General features: G+C 38.0%; 2 protein-coding genes and 1 long non-coding RNA gene across 7 annotated transcripts in view; 2 read left to right on the forward strand and 1 right to left on the reverse strand.

Moving 5' to 3' along the window:
• The window catches only part of LOC136258579 (uncharacterized), a 181,643-nt gene that overhangs the window by 39,711 nt on the left and 119,652 nt on the right, over positions 1–22,280 (forward strand). The window lies entirely within an intron of this gene.
• The window catches only part of LOC136258575 (heat shock 70 kDa protein 12A-like), a 75,573-nt gene that overhangs the window by 10,115 nt on the left and 43,178 nt on the right, over positions 1–22,280 (forward strand). Inside the window, exon 2 of the mRNA XM_066051896.1 lies at positions 6,693–6,902. Coding sequence (XP_065907968.1) covers positions 6,693–6,902 — 210 coding nt within the window. The remainder of the gene's footprint in view (positions 1–6,692; positions 6,903–22,280) is intronic.
• Positions 18,521–18,835, reverse strand: LOC136258053 (uncharacterized). The gene is made up of 3 exons (XR_010702533.1): positions 18,772–18,835; positions 18,645–18,711; positions 18,521–18,590 (listed from the first exon to the last, which is right to left on the reverse strand). It is a non-coding gene; the product is annotated as an uncharacterized lncRNA (long non-coding RNA).

Consider the following 22,280-nt stretch of genomic DNA (forward strand, 5'->3'; position numbering starts at 1 on the left):
GTGTTCCGTCACAAACAACTTATAGCTATGCATCATTGGCTGCATGCGTTAGTGGTCCACCCGGACCCATTTTGGTCGACCAATATTGGTCTGAGTGGCCAGAAGTACATGTGGCCAACTAGGTTTGGGCCGGACCAATTTCGGATGCTAAAAATGGTCAGGGCGGACCAAATTTGGTCGACTGAAAATGGTCCGGCCGGACCGATTTTTCCCCGGACCAAAATTTTCGTTACAGGCCACCTAGACTAACATACAGTATAGGGATGGTCAGGAGGTTGCTTCTCCTAACTTCGTTTTTACTTTTTTGCATCTCCTTCTTGTAGAAGCTAAAAATGCAGTGCAACAACGAAAATATCCTTGATATCAACTTCACAGTACAGTTCTATACATTCAAGGTATTTATTCACGGCTTTCAGTACTTTAGCACTGGTGCATTTCTTTCAGAAGCATAAAATCTACTGGTGGGCACGGCTAAATAAAAAATTAAAGGCTTCCGAAAATACCGCCAAATGTCGTAAGGCTCGTACTCCCTCTATGCTAAAGATATCGGAACCACTTTCTGGTCATTGGTAGCTAATCAACACAGGTATATTATACAAAAATCTGAGAAAATTGAGCATTGTTTTTTGGTAATAAAACGCTATGTTCGTAAATGGATAGTTTTGTTCGAACCTGGAATTTAGGACCTTGCATACTATTAGTTGCAGTGCTCACGCTATTAATCCTGCATACCTGATTATTGGTGGATAATTGCTGCTTAGTGTAGGCTACTTTGTGGCACAATGACCTAAGCGGTTGGATTTCCATGAAGTGAGTGGCAGCTGTTCTAAAACCATAGTGCCCGATAATTGATAATTGACTCTACCCAAAATCAAGTTCTGCGTTACTATAAAGGTTAGCTAAAACTTTTAAAGAACTATTACTTACATTTTACTACTTTTTCTGAGTACAAGTGACATTTATTTGCTATGCTGCAAAATTAGGTGGGGTCTATTCTACGGAACGGAACAGAACGGAACGGAATGACGGACTAAACCACGGAACGGAACGCTTTCTCAAATTGAAGCTTGCAACTTACCATTGCTGAAACTTCCCTTACAAGTTATCAGTGGCACCTCCAGTGGTTGATTAAACAAAAGATAAAAAGAATTAAAGGATCGATTGTGGGTTCTTGTTGGTTGTCATTAGTAACGAAGTATTAATTGTGGGATGAGCTGTATTAGTGATGTTCATCCATTGTTCATCTACGGATATATCAAGAAGGGCACTTTATGTGAGCTGTTTTGCTTATTTTGACTTTAGAAAACAGTCTGGGCCAGCTTTTCAAGTCATAAATCAGTGTACAAAGTAAGCAGGAAGACACTGGTAATAGGAAAGAGCCAGCTGAATTAAAACTTGAAGAATTCTGTGCAGTGTGTGAGGAACAAATATTTTGGCTGACCGCAAAGAGGCTATATTCTGCAAACATCACTGAAGTGTATGCATGGAATTATTAACAGCCGGTGCAGTGGACTAATGCCGTGTTTAATAGTGAGCTGATTTTTTCTGTTGCACAAAATTCAAGGATGTGTCTGACTGCTAGCCTTGAATCAGGCTAAATGCCAAAACTCAAGATCAACCAAATCTTAATTACTATAAGCCTTCTGTGCTTGTGAATCTATGTCCATAGCCACCAGGAAAACGTGATTTGGACCAAGATGTGTGTGTAATTTCAATGTATCTATGTATCTAGTCAGACATGAAATGGAACACTCACATTAATTACATACCATCTAAGAATCCTAGAATTTCTTAAGTGTAACATTTCACATGCTTCACTTCAAACAAAACAGGTTAAATTTGTTCGTCTGTATTCAAGTGATTCCCAGTCCAGCTGGTCCATGAAATTACAGTGGGATCACATGTATTTGTTACAGTGCAGGCTGCTCTGTGTTGGATCTACTATATAGTTGAGATTTCAAGGTAGACTGCCAATGTACCGACACTGTTGTAGCATATTTAAGTGGAGAACAAATGAATACAGTAATGCTAGATTACTTATGTATACGAATTTTTCATAATGAAATTGATATCTCATTTTGATTTGTACCTCCAATTTGCAACATATTCAAGAACAAGAAGTTACCACCCTTTTAATCTCCATCCACTGTCGTTAATTAACCAAGATCTCACCAGTCTTTGTTTTTTCCATCTACAATTTTGCTTTGGAACAATAATTATCTAAGGGCTCTAAGTATTTAAATCTGTAATTCACCGTACTAATTTTATTGATTTGTCTGTATGTTTTCTTCATTTTCCTTTGAAGTTGTACAGTATAGGTTAAAAAGATAAATTTTCTCCCCCATCTTATTCTAGGATTTCTATTGATTAAGAAAATGTCAGTATTTGTATACAGGCTCAAAATTGAGAAAATATAAAGAAAGTGAATGAATATTAATAAAATAATATACAGTCAGTTTGCTTTTGGTGTCTCCAACCGCAACAAAAATTCGATGAATCCATGCATCTCATTGCTGGTCGTCTGAACTTCTTTGAAAGTGATACCTCACTCAATTAACCATATATTCTGTTTATTAGACTGAATAAAGTCATGATCACCTAGCCTTTTCCTGTCACCAGTAACTTTCTAGTTAATTTCTCTGTGGATATTATGCTCTGAAACTGAAATTAAGTGGTCTTCTAAATTATTTATCTTGTCAGGATCAGCAGAAACAACTGACATCCAATCAGCTACTGTATTGTAGTAACAAAACTTGCCTTGGTCATGTAATAAATGAATTGAAGAGACCTGCTTGATATATCAGGTAGTAGAACAATCACTGCATGAGACAGCTATTAATATTTTATTATCCTATTCCATTAAAATTCCTGGAGGCTCCACTGATAAAATGCAATTTCAGCGATGATAGCGGCTAGCCAAGCTGCAAGTTTTGATTCAGAAAGCATTCCATTCTGTAAAATAGACTCCATCCTGGATTCAACTCACTACTGAGGCTGAGATATCTGGCATTAGTCCACTACTCTGTTAATGAATCACTGATGTTCACACAATATAGCCCGGCCTCCTCGAGGTATCTGATTATTTGCTCCTCACACACTGCACAAAATTCCTTTAGATTCTGCTTAGACTGAATTGATTCAGCTTGTCACCATACTTGTTTCCTTTGTAGTGTAGCTACATACTGATTTATGTCGATTAGAAGGCTGGGCCCCAGACATGTACATTCTAAAGTCAAAGTAAGCAAAAACAACTAGCATACTAGTAAAACAAGTCATGCATTAAGTTCCCTACTTGATACATCCGAAGATGAACACATTGAGTCAGCTATTCCCACAATTAGTACTCCGTTACTAATGACAACCAACAAGAACCCACAATCGATCCTTAAATTCGTTTTATCTTTCTTGGGGTGCGTTTGATTACCTGCTGGAAGTGCTTATGATGCCACCGATAAGTTGTACAGCAATGGTAAGCTGCAAGCTTACATTTGAGAAAGCATTCCATTCTGTAGTTTAGTCCATCATTCCGTTCCGTTCCGTTCCATAGAATAGACCCCACCCAAAATTATAGTTAGCCTTCTTAACACTAAAATACGTGTGCACTTGACGGATAACAGCAATAATTAATTAGAGACGGTGGGGTAAAAAGGGATGCAGGTGTGAATGAGAGACAATTAATCAAGTTTTCCCTGACCTTCAATCAAACTAACTGAGATAGTAAAAGCATGTTTTTCATTTGAAATCACTAGATCATGAAAGTCCTAGGATAGAAGTTGAGAAGCCAGGAGACGAACACTATTATATGAAACCAAAGAGGCTGCGGAAGCAGAAGAACAAATGAGCGCAAGCCCAGATCCCAAGCGAAATGGTAAAGTAGCTTGGCACCGAGAATGGCAACTGTTTTAACTGTTTAATATAGTGGACAAGTGTACCTAGCTACTCTCGTGTGGTCATCCCAAATTTCTGATTCCCCAAAGAAGAAATCCTCGAATAACCACTGTTTTTAATATAGAGCCTGCTGTAGGGTTGAATCCAGTTTATTTTATTGTTTTTACAATTGCGAGTAAATCACATATACAGTGAAATATTATGCATTAGCTAACTCTAGTAACTTTTAAGCTTTTCTGTGGATATGTGATTAGTAGGAGATGTATATAGCTAGTTCACATTTACTTATTCAATCTAAACTATCATCTTCTACATATCACATACAACAGAGGAATGTGTAGTGTGTGCACAGATGTTACAGTTTTACTAGACTGTCCACATGATATATTTGTTTTTAACCACTGGTGTTAACTCATAATGTTTCTGGACTCTCTGTGGTGTAATAAATACATATACTGTAAATTTAAAATCAAAAAAGTATTTAAAAGTTTCTTATTTTTTTGCTATATAATACCCAAATATTCAATTTCAAATAGCCTAAGTTTTTTTGTAGGACATCCACCCAGATCCTTTTAATTTGCTAGTTCCTTTTGGTATAATACAATTACTATATAACTAATCATTATCTTAAATAAATTTGTTAATGTATACTGCCACCATCTATTGTAAGGTGATAGACTGGGCAGCATTGGAAACACCAGAGAGTCTTGGCTGTAATTGTATGATACCAAAAGGTATTAGCAAATTTAAAAGATCTGCATGGATGTCTTACAATAAACTTAGACTATTTGAAATTGAATATTAGGGTATTATTATATACAAAAAGAGGAAATTTTTCAACTTTCTGATATTAAATTTACAGTATACGCATTTTTAACACCACAGAGAGTCCAGAAACATCATGAGTTAACATCAGTTGTTAAAAACAAATAAATCATGTAAAGACAGTCTAGTAAAACTGTAACACCTGTGTACATACTACACATTCCTCTGTTGTGCGTGATATGTAGCAGATAATAGTTTAAGTTTGCTCCATTTAATAAGTAAATGGGAACTATCACATCCTATTAATCTCATGCAATGAATCAATTTTACTTTTATATCTATTATACTTGCCAAATTACCCTATGACTGTGACATAATGCAACTGCATCAGAATTAGTAAAAGTTTGCTAACTATAGTGAAAAACATATAAGAATACTATAACTACATAACCCTTACGGTAATGTTTCTTTCTGTGGGGCATGCGATTAGAAGGATGTGATAGTTCACATTTACTTATTAAATGGAACAAACCTAAACAGCCATCTCCTACATATCACATGCAACAGAGGAATGTGTAGCGTGTACACAGGTATTACAGTTTTACTAGACTGCCTTTACGTTATAATTATGTGACCCTATTTTGGAAACCATATATTTTGGCACAGTGGTCAAATTTCTGTTGTATTGCTAAAATGAAGCACTGAGTGGTTATCTACCTTGTGTGAAAATTTTGTGATGATACAGTGAAGCATTCCAAAGATATGGCTGATTTACTGTCTAATACATAACAAACTACCTTTTCAATATCAGTTTATAATACTGTATAGTGATCAGGTGGGACTAATGATGGCAAATCATTTTGTTGACATAGATTTCCATTCCTACAATCTAAAATGGATAAAACTAAATAGTTTAATCATGTGTCCTTAGTGCTTTTCTTCAATTAAATCACATGTATTATGGCTTAAAGAGAAAAAATGTTTGGTTTTATAGATGAACAAATCACCCAATTTGTAAGTTAATTGCAATGCAAAACTGTTACATAGTCTGATATAATTAAGTATATCTCTTAGATAAAAGAAGCTATGGGTGTGACACTTCACAGCAAGAAGGCTTAATAGTTGCTTCATCAGAATGTGAAATAATAATAATAATAATGATTATTTTAGTTAAAAATCTCTGAAATTTTCAATTCAGTTTTCCCACAAATTTTGCTTGTGTCCAAATGTATGGTTTTCCAAAATATGGTCAGATATGTTTTTTTAACCACTGGTGTTAACTCATGGTCACTCTGTATCCCTGTATTTCATAGGATTAGGCCATTACTCTGTGTCCTGTCCACCACCCACATGTGTATATTATCAGAACTATAACATTCTATTATTTTGTATTCTTCCATTATTTCCAAACCTTCGTGTATACTATACAGAATCAGGACATATGAAATCAATTTTAATGTAAGGGTGACACTCATGTGTCATTGTGTAATTTAGCTTTGTGTTATTCCTGCAACTTAAAAATGAAAACACAAGCTTGAACAAGATTAATTTTATGCAGTTAGCTATGGCTTCTATCCAGGAAATTAATGGTTGCCAATCTCATTAAAAAATAATGGAAATGGACCACCCACTTGTATACATATAAACCTGGAAGCAGGACAGGAAACAGAGCTCATACAACATACAAGATATGTACATGCACTACTCTTATTATGCATGCTTCATTTGCATACTATATATGCTAGACAATAACACTGTCATTTCTTTTTCAATGTAAATACTTCTGCTAGCTATAGACAATCAAGACTCACAACTAGAAATCTGGGTTAGCCACTTCCTTGCACTTGGTTTATTTCTGCTTTCTGTCTATAATAGAGGTTTAATAGCATTGACTTTGTCTGCATTTTGTAATTACACAATAGTAGTACAAGAACTGAAATTGAAATTTCTGAAAAGTTTCATGTACAAGTCATTGCATTATAAATTAGCAATATCGTTACAAGTAATTCACTAATAATTATGCATTATTCTCATTTTAGGAAATATCTAAAAATACTTTACTTCAAACAACATACAATAAGGATCTCAGCATGCCCATGTTAAAAGTATTTTCAGGGGCACTAAAACACTTGAAGGACGCTGCAATCAATTTGATTCCCTGCAAACACCCTGACATTCATTGGGTTATAACTGTCCCTGCTATTTGGGAAGCTGATGCTCGTCAGTTCATGAGAGAAGCTGCAAAAGATGTAAGTTCTATTGATGTGTACAGTATCATAGTGAAGAACCAAAATGCTCTATTTGGTCAATATGAAGAATCACAGTAGTGAGTCGCACGCCAAGAAAGTAAAAACCTTTTTCACAACGAAAAAGTAAACTGAGATTTCTGAGCTCGATCCAGAGACTACAGTCTGAAATCTGAGAATCTACCTTTACAAATCAAACCCACTACCATTGTGGGATGTTAATCGTTACTCAATCCGCCATGAAACCTGAGGCATGGTTGATGTCTTCACCGAAACAAATATCGATTTTAGTAGAGTCAAGTATCATATAAGTTACAATAAGATGTTTGGACAGCTTCCACTCACTTCCTAGAAATCCTGCAACTTAGGTTATTGTACCAAAAGGTAGGCTACAGTAAGCAGTAATTATCTTCCAATAATCAGCTATGCAGGATGTAGAAACCCACTTAATAGCAAAGATTATAATAGTGAATCGAAACACAAAACTACAACACAACTACAGCAACTGAACACAGTACAAAAAGTAAGACCTATATATACCTAAGTATAAGTAACCACAATACAATTAATGCCCTAGTGGCTTACACCAAAAATGTAAATACAAGAAATAATGTGTATGCATGAAACCCGATAAGTACAGTTACCACACTAAAAACAGTCAGAAGTTAGGGGCTGTGAAGTGAGCTGGAGCTCTGCGAATATGTGAAGAACGTCGCAATCATGGAGCATTGCATGGGACAGTTGGAGTAAGGTCATCTGCCCAGTCATCAGTGTGTGGTCCATCATCAGAAAGTGGAACAGATATAACACGGTCACAAATGTGGTCAACATGTCGATGAACAACACGACCATTATCCAGTTAACCATGAATGCTAATGGACCACAGGCTTTTGTCAGTGTTCCAGGTAGCCAGGATTTACCTGAAGGAAAATCAAGAAAAACAAACACAGTATCTCCAATGTTGAAATGACTCAATTTGGTTCTAAGATCATGATGTTTCTTCTGAGAATGCTGTTTCTGACTAAATCTCTTCTGTATTGCTGTATCAGGGTGAAGGAAGGACAAATGAGATCTAAGTTGTCTACCCATCAACAGTTCAGCAGGGGTAATGCCAGTAGTAGTGTGAGGAGTGATACAGCAAGTGAAAAGAAAATGAGAAACTCTTGTTTGTAAAGAACCTGGAGCAGTTTTTTCAAGGATTCCTTCAGTATCTGAACTGCACGTTCAGCAAGGCCATTAGTGGCTGGGTGATATGGTGCTGATCAAATGTAGTGGATACCATTCATTGTCACAAATTCAGTGAACTCTTCACTGGCAAATACTGTTGCATTATCTGAGACAATGGATTCAGGAATGCCATGGGTAGCAAATATTCTCCTCAGACTCTGAATGGTAGCTGTTGGGGTAGCTGAATTAACAATTGCAACATCAAGCCGTTTGGAGTATGCATCAACCACAATAAGTAGCATCTTCCCTTCCACCGGTCCAGCATAATCAAAGTGTAAACGTGACCAAGGACAGCGAGGCCATTCCCAGGGATACAATGGAGCAAGTGGTGGAGCATGGCGGGTTTGTTGGCACTCATTGCATGGTTTCACAGCATCTTCAAGATCCTTGTCAATCTGTGGCCACCAAACAAATCTTCTAGGAAGGCTCTTCATTCGGGAAATTCCCAAGTGACCTTAGTGCAATAATGTCAGTACAGATTACCTGCCAGCTGGTGGTACAGTCACTCCACTACACTGCTTGAAGGTTCTTAGTTTACTAATTTGTTATGATGCCTTACTGTAGTTATACTGATAGTAAAGTGTCAGTAAACTTAAGTATATGGAACATAATTATTTTACTAAGTTTTAAACTCTCAGTAAAACATCAGTGAATGCGGGTTTACTGAAAAACTACTAAAATAACAAACAATTAACTGTTCCATATACTGGGGATATACCACTGTAGTAAACTAAGATACTTCAAGCAGTGCTACCTCGTAGGATGCACCCATCTTGCACACTCAGTTCATTTCTGTGCTGATAGTAAGGAGCAAATTCATCACTAGTAAGTGCCTGCCATCCATTCATACAAAATTTCCCACTCTTGATAGGGTCGGGTGTTGGTCAGTCCATGTCTTGATGTGATTAGCAGTTATTGGTGCTGATTGCAAGTGTTTCAAAAGTAAAATAGTTTCACCAGGTAAGGGAACATCTTGTAGGCTTTCTGGCTGTGGTAATCGACTTAACATATCAGCATTTGCATGGTTTTTGCCTGGTCTGTAGGAAATGTTGTAATCATAAGCTCCTAAGGTTAATTCCCATCTCTGGAGTCTGGCAGAAGCCATCTGAGGAATGGTGTTTGATTCTCTAAAAATGTGCTGAAGGGGCTTATGATCAGACAGGATGGTGAATTGTCTGCCAAAAAGGCATTGGTGGTATTTCCTAACACCATAAACAATGGCCAAGCCCTCTTTATCCAGTTGGGAGAATTTACTTTCTGCTGGAGCCAGTGGCCTTGAGGTAAAAGCAATAGGATGCTCCAAGCCATCTGGACCCTTCTGTGACAAAACAGCACCTACCCCATATGGGGAGGCATCACAAGATAAAATTAACTCACAGTCAGGATTGAAATGAGCTAGTAAGGCTGTGGATGAAAGTTGATGTTTGGCTTCTTCAAAGGCTTGTTTCTGTTTCTCTCCCCAGTGGCATTTTGGCTTCTTCTGTAACAGAAAATAAAGAGGAGCCAGGGTTGTGGCCAGCTGAGCTAGGAATTTGCTGTAGTAGTTCGCAAGTCCAAGGAATAAACGGAGCTATGACACATTTCCAGGGGTAGGAGCGTCAGTAATGGCACGTACCTTCTCTTGAGTTGGTTGTAAGCCTTTGGCTGAAATGGTGTGCCCTAAGTAATCTACTGAATGTAGCATAAAATAGCACTTCTCTTGCTTCAGGCAAAGCCCTGCTTTTTCTAGGCAGGTCAAAACTTCTGCTAGGCTGTTAAGATACTCAGTCTTAGTCTTGCCTGTCAGAAGTATGTCATCGAGGTAAATGCATGTGTGAGGTAAACTCTGAAGGATGCTTTCAATGATTCGGTGAAAGATAGGAAGGGGTGAAGCAATACCAAAGGGTAATCTGGTATATTGGTAAAAGCCTCAGTGAGTATTGATAGTTGTATATTTCTTGGAGTCTTCTTCCAGGGGTACTTGCAAATAAGCATGTACCAAATCTAGTTTGGTGAATTCTTGACCACCTGAAAGAGAAGAAAACAAGTCATCAATACGAGGTAAAGGATAACTATTAAGCTTAGCTATTTTATTGACAGTAATTTTGTAATCACCACAAAGACGGATGGAGCCATCTTGCATGACAACAGGGGCAGCCCAGTCAGAATGTTTTACTGGTTGGATGACTCCATCCTGTTCCAATCGATCAATCTCCTTGTTCACATGGTCCCGGAGAACATAGGGAACTGGTCTAGCTTTGAAAATTTTGGGTGGTGTGAATGGGTCAATATGGATTTTGGCTGCAGTTCCAGTAATTAGCCCAAGCTCAGGTTTGAACACTGCAGAATGTGAGTCAAGGACTGTTTGCAGTTCATCTGTATCATGTAGTCTGTGGAGCCGTGACCAGTCCAGACGAAAGTAGGCCAGCCAATCATGCCCAAACAAACTGGGGCCATCACTAGGAACAATGAGAAGAGTGAACTGCTGTTGTTGTTTATTAACTTCTACAGAAACAGAAATAACGCCAACTGGTTTAATATTCTCACCAGTGTATGTCTTCATTGTAGTATTGGTTGGCTTCACAGAGGGTGCCTTATGGTTCGGCCATAATTGTGTAAATGTGTTTTCACTTATCACTGACTTAGAAGCACCAGTGTCAATCTCCATGGTCAGGTTAACACCATTCAAAGTAACAGGGAGTGCCAAGGGTTGATTGGTGGTTGAGTTAACAGTAAACATGTTGTACTCATCATCATCCTTCCCCTCATCCAGATGGTGGGTTTTCTTAGGCTTTCCTGTGTTTTATAGAACCGTTTGTGGCTTCTTTGAGTCCTTGGTTTTCCTTCTACAGACTTTTGCCAAGTGTCCTTTTTTCCACAGGAGCGGCAAACAGCATCTTTGTGTTGACATTCTGGAGCCTTGTGACTTCCTTCACAAAGGTAGCAGATTAGTTTCTCGACAGCTGTGTAATGCAAGTCAATAGTATTGCGGTGCTGTTTGGAGCCTTGAAGATCAATGGTACTTTGTTCTGCTGTTTCCATTGCTTGTGCTAGGTCAAAATCTTTTTTATAGGTCAAGTCTGGTTCAGCCAGCAGGCATCGTTGGATGCGACTGTCATTGATGCCACAGACCAGTTGATCTCTAATCATCTCCATCAGTTTGTCACCATAACACAGTGTTCTGAAAATTTCTTAACTTCAGCTGCATAGGTTGCCACTGATTCCCCACGTTTATGAAAATCAGAATGAAACTTCAATTGCTGTACGTAACAGATGGTTTTGGCTGATAGTGTTCAGACATCAGTTTGATCAAATCAGGTGGAGATGTGTCTTTTGGATCATTAGGAGCTGATAGAGAATGAATTAGCCTATAAGTTCATGCACCACATGCACTTATCAATATAGCGTGCTGTTTAGCTTCATTACTAACACCAGCAGCTATGAAATATTGTTGCAAGCATTCAGTATAGGATAACCAGTCTTCAACTTGGCTGTTAAATTGACCAATAGCAGCAGGAATTGAAGTGGTCATTTGAATCCTCATCGCCATATGTAGTAACTCACTTAATAGCAAAGAATATAATAGTGAATTGAAACACAAAACTACAACACAACCACAGCAACTGAATATAGTACAAAAAGTAATACCTATATATATATACCTAAGTACAAGTAACCACAATACAATTAATGCCCTAGTGGCTTACACCAAAAATGTAATTACAAGAAATATTGTGCATGCATGAAACCCAATAAGTACAGTTACCACACATGATTAATAGCTTGAGTGTTGCAGGCAATATTATGCTCGGTTCGATAAATTCTACATTTGGACATAACTATCAGTTTTCGGACTTTGATTTTTGCTACCAGTTAACAATGTCTAATTTATTTGAAATTTGTGTACAATATACCTGTATTTATTAACTATTAATAGCCAAACAATGGTTTTGTTATCTTTAGTATAGAAGGAGTAGCAGCCTCATTTAATTGTGGTAAATTCGGATGCATTTTAATTTTAATTGTCATGCCCACCAGTAAAATTAATGCTTTTGCAACAAATGCACCAGTGCTAAAGCCCAGAAGCATGTAAACAAATATCTTACAAGTGTAGTTTTACAGATTATGTTCAGGATATTTCCATTGGAATGCTGCATTTTAGCTCTGAAAATGAAGGAGACTGATGCAAGATGGAACAATGAAGTTATGAGAAATTACCTGCCGACCACCTATTTATGTTGTTCTTGGTGCGCTATCACAAATACTGTCCTGAAATTTGAAAGGTGTTTCTTTCTTTATCTTATATGGGTGCAAAAGCAGCATTTGCATCTTTTTGGGAAATGCCAGAATGATTTATTTATTTATTATTTGCTTTACAGCATACGTACAACAAGACATGTACAGTATACACATTAGTAGTCCTTAAAATCTAGTGTATGCTGAAGGTCCACCAGTGCCAGTGGCCAGGAAATCTTACGATACTGGGCTTTGCAGTGTGGTGACACTGATTTCCCTGCTCTCAATGTCTAGTCACCTTTGTAACAATAATTTTAGTTTAGTTATAAGTTAGCTTATAGTTTAATTTGGTATCTAGCTAGTTGTTATTTTGTTTGTTTACACCAGTGCATATCACTAAAAAAGTTATAATGTTGATTTTTTGGATTGTGAACCCTACCTAGATTATTAATAAATTTAATCATAGCAAAACGTAAGAACATGAATTACTACAAAACTTTGTGGAGGTTCTGTCATGGAAATATCGGTCCGGGTAAAATCGGTCCGGCCGGACCGATTTTAGATACCAAAACTGGTCTGGACAGACCAAATTTGGTTGATCAAGATTGGTCCGGCCTGACTAAAATTGGTCCGGCCCAAACTTGGTTGGCCACATGCACCCCCTGACCACTTGGACCAATTTTGGTTGGCCCGCAGGTGTACCCGGCATTGTGTGGACAGGTTGGTCAGCTTGGTCTATGCTAAGTTTTTGTGATGGATCACCGCAGCCAACTTAGACCACCAATTGTAGATTCCTTGTTCCTGTCACCCGCCCGCATGGTCATTTTAGAGCCGCATGCAAATTTATTATTACATTTGATAGTCACATGACCTGAATAAATACTGGCAGGGAGTTCAGTTGTGTGGTCGTGTCATTGGGGTGAAGACTAGTTTATTGGATAGGTGGACTGTGATGTGAGTTTCTGTGCAGTGAATCCTTCAAGTAGCCATTGGTAAACTTGAGATGCGCAACACAAGTCCCATTCCCAATCTGTTATTAGTGTGTAAAATATTCGAAAATTCATACTTTTGAAGTTGATGGTACAGAGTCAGGCTAGTAAGTACAGTACTACAGCTAACACGTGTCGCCACAAGCATGACAAACCCACAGCAGCTCTGTAAATGCCTTTCTGGCTGCTCAAGAAATACTGCAATACTTCAAATCTAACCTTCTAGAGGTTTGAATCTTGGTAAATCTTTCAAATTACAACTAACCTTGAATCTAGCTCTCCTGAATTTAAGAGTATGAAGCAATTTGGAGTTAATGGGCTTCCTTTAATATCCTTGATATTGAATAATAGATTTTAACAATAGTTATAATAAATAATAGCCGCCCACCCACATGGTATTTTTGTCTGACTAGGATGGTCATAGCTATATGCAGCGATGAACACAGTCGCAAAATTAATGCTGTTTTAATTTAAAGCAGTGTGATATGATAAAAGTCCTGCATTCTTCTTCTCCATGTCAATGGCTAGCTGTCCGAGTATGAAGTAGAGGTTTTCTTCTGGCATACATCAACTCAAATGCATGGTTAATGCTGGAGTCATGGTGTGCAATGTTGCATGCAAAACACGGGTATCAAGATATTCTTCCCAAGTACGTTTGTATATGCTCAATAAGCTTCACAAGCATCATCGGCTCTGCAGTGTTGGTTGAAACTTTCATCCAGCCTGTTTGTGTTGATTATGACAAACAACTATAACAGCATGATGGAAATCATCATACAGCCTAAGCTGGATCACTTATACTTGAGGATGGTAGACAATATATGTGACCGGATCTTGGAAAACCTACCTTTTGGGCACAAGCTAACTTTTTGGGAAAACTCAATTGAAAATTTCAACAATATTTTTTAAATTAATTTTTTAGCACATTTGGATAAAGCAACTATTAAACCTTCTTGCTGTGAAGTTTCACACCCAAAGCTTCTTTTTCCTAGGAGATATGGATGATTAAATCAGACCATGTAGTAATTTCACATGCGTGGGACAACAAGTAACTTACAAATTGGGTGATTTGTTCAGGTGCTGCAATGGCTAAAACTTAGTCTTAGACAATGATACATGACATTTAATTGCAGAAAAGTACCAAGAATACTTCATTAATCTATCAGAAATGTCTTTTAAAGTATTTTAGATGGTAAGAATGGAATTATTAGTAAACAAAGTGATTTGTCACCATTTGTCAAACTTAATCACCCACAGAACTCAATACATTACCATAAAAGTTAGTTTGTAATGTACAGGACAGAAAATTGGCCATATCTCAGGAATGCTTAAAGATATTAAGCTGAAATTTTAACACAAGATAGATGAGCACCTAGTACCTCATTTAAGCTATAAAACAGAGAATTGACCAATGTGCCAAAAAGGTAGGTTTTCCAAAATCAGGTCACATATAAAATCTATCATTAAAACATGTCTTATTTTCAACTTCTGCATGTAGCTCAGAATTTAATTTGTTAATTCTGACCCTTGGTCAATTCTTTATTAATCTGGGAATACCCATGCACGCAATGTCATAAACAGCTACACACATCATCTCAGGGACTGATCCAGAGGGGGTGGATGAGGTGGCTAGCCACCCACCATGCATGGCCTTGCAGCCACTCAGACATGTATTATTTAATAATTGCTGAATATTACTGATCATGAACACTCTTTCGTAATAACAATATGAACTAAATCCCTGCATTGCATCAGATTCCAATGCTAGCTGGCTATAACCTTACAGAAGATGGTAGCAGTATACATGAATTTATCTATGATCATGGGCAGTATTAACTATCACCAGGCAGAGGACTTCTTGAAGGAAAATATGGGGTCTGCTTTAGGATTGAGTCAATTTTACTTTATGTCTACAGCAATTCACCCTAAGGCTGTGGAATAATGTGACTGCCTTAAAATGTTAAGTTGGCTAAGTAGAGAAAAGCATGAGAATATTATAGCTATAACCTTTAAGGTAATGTTTCCTCCTGTGGGGCATGTCATTAGTAGGAGATGTTAGTTCACATTTAGTTATTCAATGGAGTTAACCTAAACCATCATCTCCTACATATCACATATGACAGAGAGGAATGTGCAGTATGTGCTCAGGTGTTATACAGGTGTATTACAGTTTGTTTTAACCACTGGTGTTAACTCATGATTAGGGCTGCCCACAGGGGGGGGGGGGGGGGGGGGGGCAACTGGGGCATTTTGTTGCGGGCCCCAGCCTAAAAGGGGCCCCAGGAGGCCCCATGAAGGGCCCCCTGAATACCTGTTTAAAAGATCGATATACTCTAATAGAATAGTCAAATCTAAATACTCTAATAGAGCATTCACAGTATTCTTCAGAGGAGCAGTGTAGCAAGCTTACAGATAAGGAGATGTGGTTGGTGATGGGTAGTTATTGTCATTGTCAGCAAGTTGTGACCTTTTTTTTTTTTTTTTGGGTCTTCAACTTACAGCTTGGGTGAAGGGCCCCACTTTAACTCTTTGCCCTGGGCCCCTTAATTTCTCAGGGCGGCCCTGCTCATGATCAGCCTGTACTGGGATTATAAAATACATTAGGCCAAGAAAACTTGATTAATAGTTTCTCATCCACAAAAATTCAGATTTCCATGTGGGAGGGAGGTCATTTTTCATTATTCAATAGTAACGAAAATACTCCAAATCAAGCTGTCTGTTATAAAGGTAAACTAAAACCTCTTAAGAACTATTACTTACGTATTAGCTACCACCTTTTCTGAGGTGCAAATGACATTTGCTGTGCTGTAAAATAATAACCAGCTTTCCTAACATCAAAATATGTGTGATAACAGCAATAATGAAATTAGAGGCGATGGGGTAAAAAGGATGTGGGCAGGGATGAGAAACAATTAATCAACTTTGCCCGGACTTATTATGTTCACAAGAGCACGCCACTAGCTATGTGCTACAAGCTAGATGATAATATTGTCAGCCCTTCATCCCTGATGTAACTACTAAGACATTCAAGACTCTCATCTTAAAATCTGGGCCAGCCACCCACCTTGGTTTATTTCTGGATCAATGCCTGCATCTTCTATTGGTATATGCGCACAGGTGAAAATTAGTAAAATTTTAAAGTTGGTTAAGTAGTGAAAAGCATACAGGGAATATCATAGACTAGCTATAACTTTTAAGGAAATGTTTATACCAGTATAGGAAGTTAGAAACATGTGATCAGTAGGAGATGATAGTTCACATTTAGTTATTTAATGTAGCAAACCTAAGCTATCACCTTCTACATATCACATACAAAAGAGAGGGATGTGCAGTATGTACACATACAGGTGTTACAGGTGTTTTATTCTAACCATTAATGTTAACTCATGATCAGACATTATAATGTGCATAAGAGCACAGTGCAAATGCTACTGTGCATGTACTTCACTGTACAAGCCAAACAATAACAGTGCCAATTCTTCTTGATGGAAATATTAAGATATTCAGGACTATCAACTTAAAATCTGAGCTAGGCTGGGTAACCACCCACCTTCATTTATTTCTAGATCAGTGCCTGGTGATGAATGTTATAGATGACTGCTCTATTAGAGTATCTCGATCTTAAGTACCTCCATTGCAGCTAGCTAATCCCGTGCATGCAATGATCCGTGCCCTTGTTGGATAAACTTTAAGCACAAATCCACGCAGTGATAATGCCTGCAAAGCTCATTATTCGAGATTGATAAATGAGAATAGCTATAGCTAAGTCGGCTGCGGCGTTCCGTCACAAACAACTTATAGCTATGCATCATTGGCTGCATGCGTTATGCACTTGTCAATTTCATGCCCCACCCCCACCCCCGCGGAGGTTGGGGGAATACAGGTGATTTGACAAATCGTTGTGTCAAATTCCCCCCTACTGGGGCAAAATCGGCTGTCAAATCCCCACCCCCATAGTAGGGGATTTGACAACACCTCAAGGATGACTAAACGTATATTTCATGCATGCGACCAGTAATAAACTTGCCCTGTAGCTAGTAAAATTATAGCAAGTGCGATTTTATTGTTTAGAAATGCAACTACCGAAAATCAGTCAGTGAATTGGACAACGGTCAATTGCCCCAGGGGTGGGGACAAGAAGCAATGTCAAATCCCCACCTGGGGCGTGGGGACGCCCAGGGGTGGAGCGGTGGGGCATGAAATTGACAAGTGCATTAGTGGTCAACACAGGAGAATTTAGGCCCTGAAACAGTACAAAAATCATCAGTAAAATACCACCGTTAAACAAATCAAGTTGCATTAATCGGTGAACCCGTTAGCAGTGAAACGGGTTTTTTAAAATTTCCGTAGTGGGACTTTTTTTGCGAACGGAAACCCGTAACCTTACCCGCATTCAGACTTATCGTCCCTCGTTATATACCCGGAAATCTAGTAACTAATAACCACCTTGCCCTCTACAAACTTTGTACAATGTTCCCAATATGCCTTCCAAGCCTCCCATCACGTTAAAAGATTGTTTAGAATAAATGCGCATCATTAAATATTCATATGATCACGTGCATAGATTTATCAATAAAATCAATTGTCTTCCAGTTTCTTTACCACCACCACCATCACAGTGACTCAACAAGGAGGTCAAAGGGATCAATACTACAATGGTATGACAGATGACAAAACAGTTTCAAAAACACCACTGCTTACTTCTCCGAAAAACTATCCAACTGCTTTTTACTCTGTCATCATTTCACTGCTCCTCTCCAGCCTCATTTGTATCAAACAAAAGTGGCTACAGAAATTTTAGTCGATTACAAAACAGTTAAGATAAGCATACCAAATGCTTACATTTCCACTTGTTCACTATTCTGCCTGTAGTTACTAAAGGAACTACAGAATTACGGCAGATTAAAACAGTTAGATAAGCACACCGATACTTACATTTCCACTTGTTCACAACAGAATCTATTCTACTGGAAGTTTTGTTATTCCACTGCTCAGTTATTTCAAACAAAAACGGACTAAAGAAATACAGCAATTAAAACAGTTACAATAAGCACGCTTATACTTACATTTCCACTTGTTCACTATTCTTCCCTGTAGTTACTGCTCCATTCATCAGTTGTTTCACAGAAAAAAGGCACTACAGAATTATGGCAGAACATAAAACAGTTAGATAAACCCACCAATACTTACATTTACAACAGAATCCATTCTACTGGCAGTTTTGTTATTTCACTGTTCAGTTACTTCAAACAAAAAGGGGCTACACATTTATGGCAGATTAAAACAGTTAAGATGAGCACACCTGTATACTTACATTTCACTATTCTGCCTGTAGCTTCAATATTTCACTGCTCCTGTACTTAAACAATGACAGACTAATTCTACAACAGAATTATGGTCGATAACAACACAGCTACATAATCATGCCACCACTTGAATACATTTCACAACTGTAATCATAGTTTTCACTCTTTTGCCGCTCTGTTCTCAGTTCCTTTGAATATTCTACAACAGAATTATGGTCGATTACAAAACAGTTACATAGCACGTGAACACTTACAATTCCACTTGTTCACAACCATTTCTATTCTGGAATTATTTCACTGCCCCACCCTCAGTTACTCCAAACAAACTTATAGTCTATAACAAACAGTTAGATAAGCATGACAGCACTTATTCTTGCATGGCCAGATCACTATCTTACTTCTTTGTGATATCATTGGTTGGTGAGATAGGGTCTGGTGAAATACTGTTGACAAAATGCATTCGTAGGCAAACAGTTACCACAGTTTCTTGCTGTTTTTGCTGGGAAATGCTATGTAGCAATGGTATCAGTTCTGTTACAAGTTTTGCTGCAGTGTTTATGTTCACCATACTAACATACAGCTAGCCAATGAATCAATTTCACTGGTTATTAATTGAAAGTCTCCACTATAATTCACCAGGCTCTATCTCGCTGACAAACAATGCCACAAAGAAAGAGAGAAGGCAGAAGGCAGTCTAGCCACACGAGACTAAGCAACACTTACAATCCACTTTTTCACAACTGTTACTATGCCTGTAGTTTACTGCTCCCATCCTCTGTGATTCCAAACAATGAAGAAGTGATTCTAAACAAAATTACAGTTGATAACAAAACAGATACATTCACATTTGGAGATACAAATAGGAATTTGACAATATGCCGTGGCTTCAGTTAATGTTTGTACCTTCAGGAATAAAATTAAATTCCTTCATAATGCTGAAAATCTCCATTACTGGGGGAGATGGGGAATAACATTGTTTGCTGCAGGTAAGCACAAAGATTATCTAATTATATAAGCTAAATAATGATGTCAAACAAAGCAGAATTTACTGCACTACAAAAAAATATTATTATAGTGGCCATGTCAGTATGGTGTACTTCATGACCTCTTTACTGAGACCACCTCACTATCAAAGCTGCATTATTTTTCTCCAGAGGTGGTTCCATTAATAAAGTTTGCATATGCAAGTTAACTGCACAAAAATACTATGCAACTTGTGATCACTTATCTTGAAATTCAGCTACAACATAACGGCAACAAAAAAATTGCTAGTAGTGTGCCATCTCTCTCCATACGTACTTCATCAATATTCTTCATTCATTTAAATTGTTAACCACTTGCAGTACAAAAATGTAAATAATCAGTTTCGGAGGTAAATCTTGTCGAACGTATATACCCTTGCTGCTACATAGGTCATCAATTTGACAGATAGAGTTTTGAAAAGTTGTCCTAAAAATCATATCAATAATAATATTGTTACATACTAGATACAGGATTTCTACATAAAATACAGACATTACATACATGTGCCCCAGCAAGACCGCTCAAGACTGATCGCTGGTTGGAAAACACAGATACATGAATACAAGTCCAACAGCAAGACCGCTCAAGGCTGATCGCTGGTTGAAAACACAGATATATGAATACATAACCCACAGCTAGACCGCTCAAGGCTGATCGCTGGTTGAGAAACACAGATACATGAAAACATAACCAACAGCTAGACCGCTCAAGGCTGATCGCTGGTTGGGAAACAAATTCATACAATACAAACACGCCTTGTGTACAAGACCATACAAGCATGGACAATAATATCATCATACATCATGGTCCATTATGTAGTTTAGGGCACTTCATTTTCATATTCCATCTTTTTCTTCTTGGATTAGTCATGTCTTATAATTTACAGTTGTGATGCACCTAGAAGGAAACAATTTTGGTTAATACTAGCTTACTGTACATATCAGACAGAACGACTACCTAATAAATGTTCACTATCTAATAAAGTGGACTTCCCAGAGTCGCGTAAATCATCTAGTACTCTGTAAATCGTAGGACTAGGCCTGGATGACTTGCTTACTTACAACCAATTCTTCCTTCGTGCAGTAGTCCTTCGCTCATGTAAAAGTTGCTGAAAACAAAACACTGTTCAGTCGATTTGATGGCACATCTTTCTTTATACAGTCCGTTCTTTTGTTACTGCGCGTAGCAGAACACTCGTAAATGCTGCAGCACATGCTCTGTTCAGCACGCCAATTTTTTTCTAGTGCAGCTGGTCATACCTGTGGTTACGCGCACGTGTACAAAATCATTTACCGTATATCGCGAACCAGGGTAGCCGTATTTTGATATACTGTACGGAATTGTCCCGTGATTTGGATAATTAACGGTAACTCGTTAACAACCGTGTAAAGGCCTTCTATCGACTAAAATGGTGCCACCCGGACCCATTTTAGTCGATATTGCCAATATTTGTCCGAGTGGTCAAGTGGCCAACTAGGTTTCGTCCGGACCTATTTTGGTCAGATCGGACCAATTTAGGATGCTAAAAATGGTCCGGTCGGAGTAAATTTGGTCGACTGAAAATGGTCTGGCCGGACCAATTTTAGCCCAGGACCAAAATTTTCGTCACAGTTCTACCCACACTCTGAGAGTTGAAGAACTGTGGTTACTGCTCTTAGTAAAGCAGTCTTGTAAAATGTAGACATTGAGTGTTTTAATATCCAGAATTTCCTAAATGTTCTCAGGTCTATCAGTAACAGAGCCAAGTGCTCCAATTACGGATCCCTATCCCACCCTTCTTGAGAACAGACTACTAGACACTAAAAATTGTCAATTTTAAATTTTCTTCTTTTGCATTGACAATGAAGCTGTGAAACTCAATATCCTTATATAGTCAACCCCTACACATGATCAATTTTTTACCCTCTTAGATAATTATCATAATCACACCTGCACGTTCTAATCACCTTGATTCCTGCACAGTATAATAATGATACTGGAACCATCACTGTCTTGTTTTTCCAGTCTTTCTAACTCGATCTTTAAATCTTGAAGCTTGGAAAGCTTTTTCTCCTCCTTAGCTGATATGTATTTGTCAGCAGGGAGAGATAGCTATACCAATCAGAGTGATGAGTGCAGCACATTTGTCAATGACAACAATATCTGGTTGCCTTGCTGATATGATGTGATCCACAAAATATTAAAGTCACACAGGATCTTAACAGTGTCATTCTCCACAACACTAACTAGAGGTGTACCTTATGTATGGGTTTTTGGCATGTACCGATATCTGATACTGATGACATCAAAAAGAAGCTGATAACTGGTTGCTAATCTAATATTTGCATTTACAGTTTTAAGCCAAAAAGTTTACATTTACAATTCCTGTTGTGTAGACAAGCAGTGTATTGGGGACATGTGTGTGCAGTGTTTCATTGATAATCTATTGAATAGTTGGATGTGATATGGAGTGACATGCTCACGTATATATGACAGAGACTCCAAGCAATAAGGAGCGTTAAACACACCATATTAGTCACACTAATAACGTGACCATACATGTACAGCTGAAAAAATCACTTGTACATTCTGGAGTGGAATGGTAGAATGTTACGATTTTATTATCAAAGTCAACCACTCAT

The sequence above is a fragment of the Dysidea avara genome, chromosome 6, assembly GCF_963678975.1.
Source record: "Dysidea avara chromosome 6, odDysAvar1.4, whole genome shotgun sequence".
NCBI classification, from domain to species: Eukaryota; Metazoa; Porifera; class Demospongiae; order Dictyoceratida; family Dysideidae; genus Dysidea; species Dysidea avara.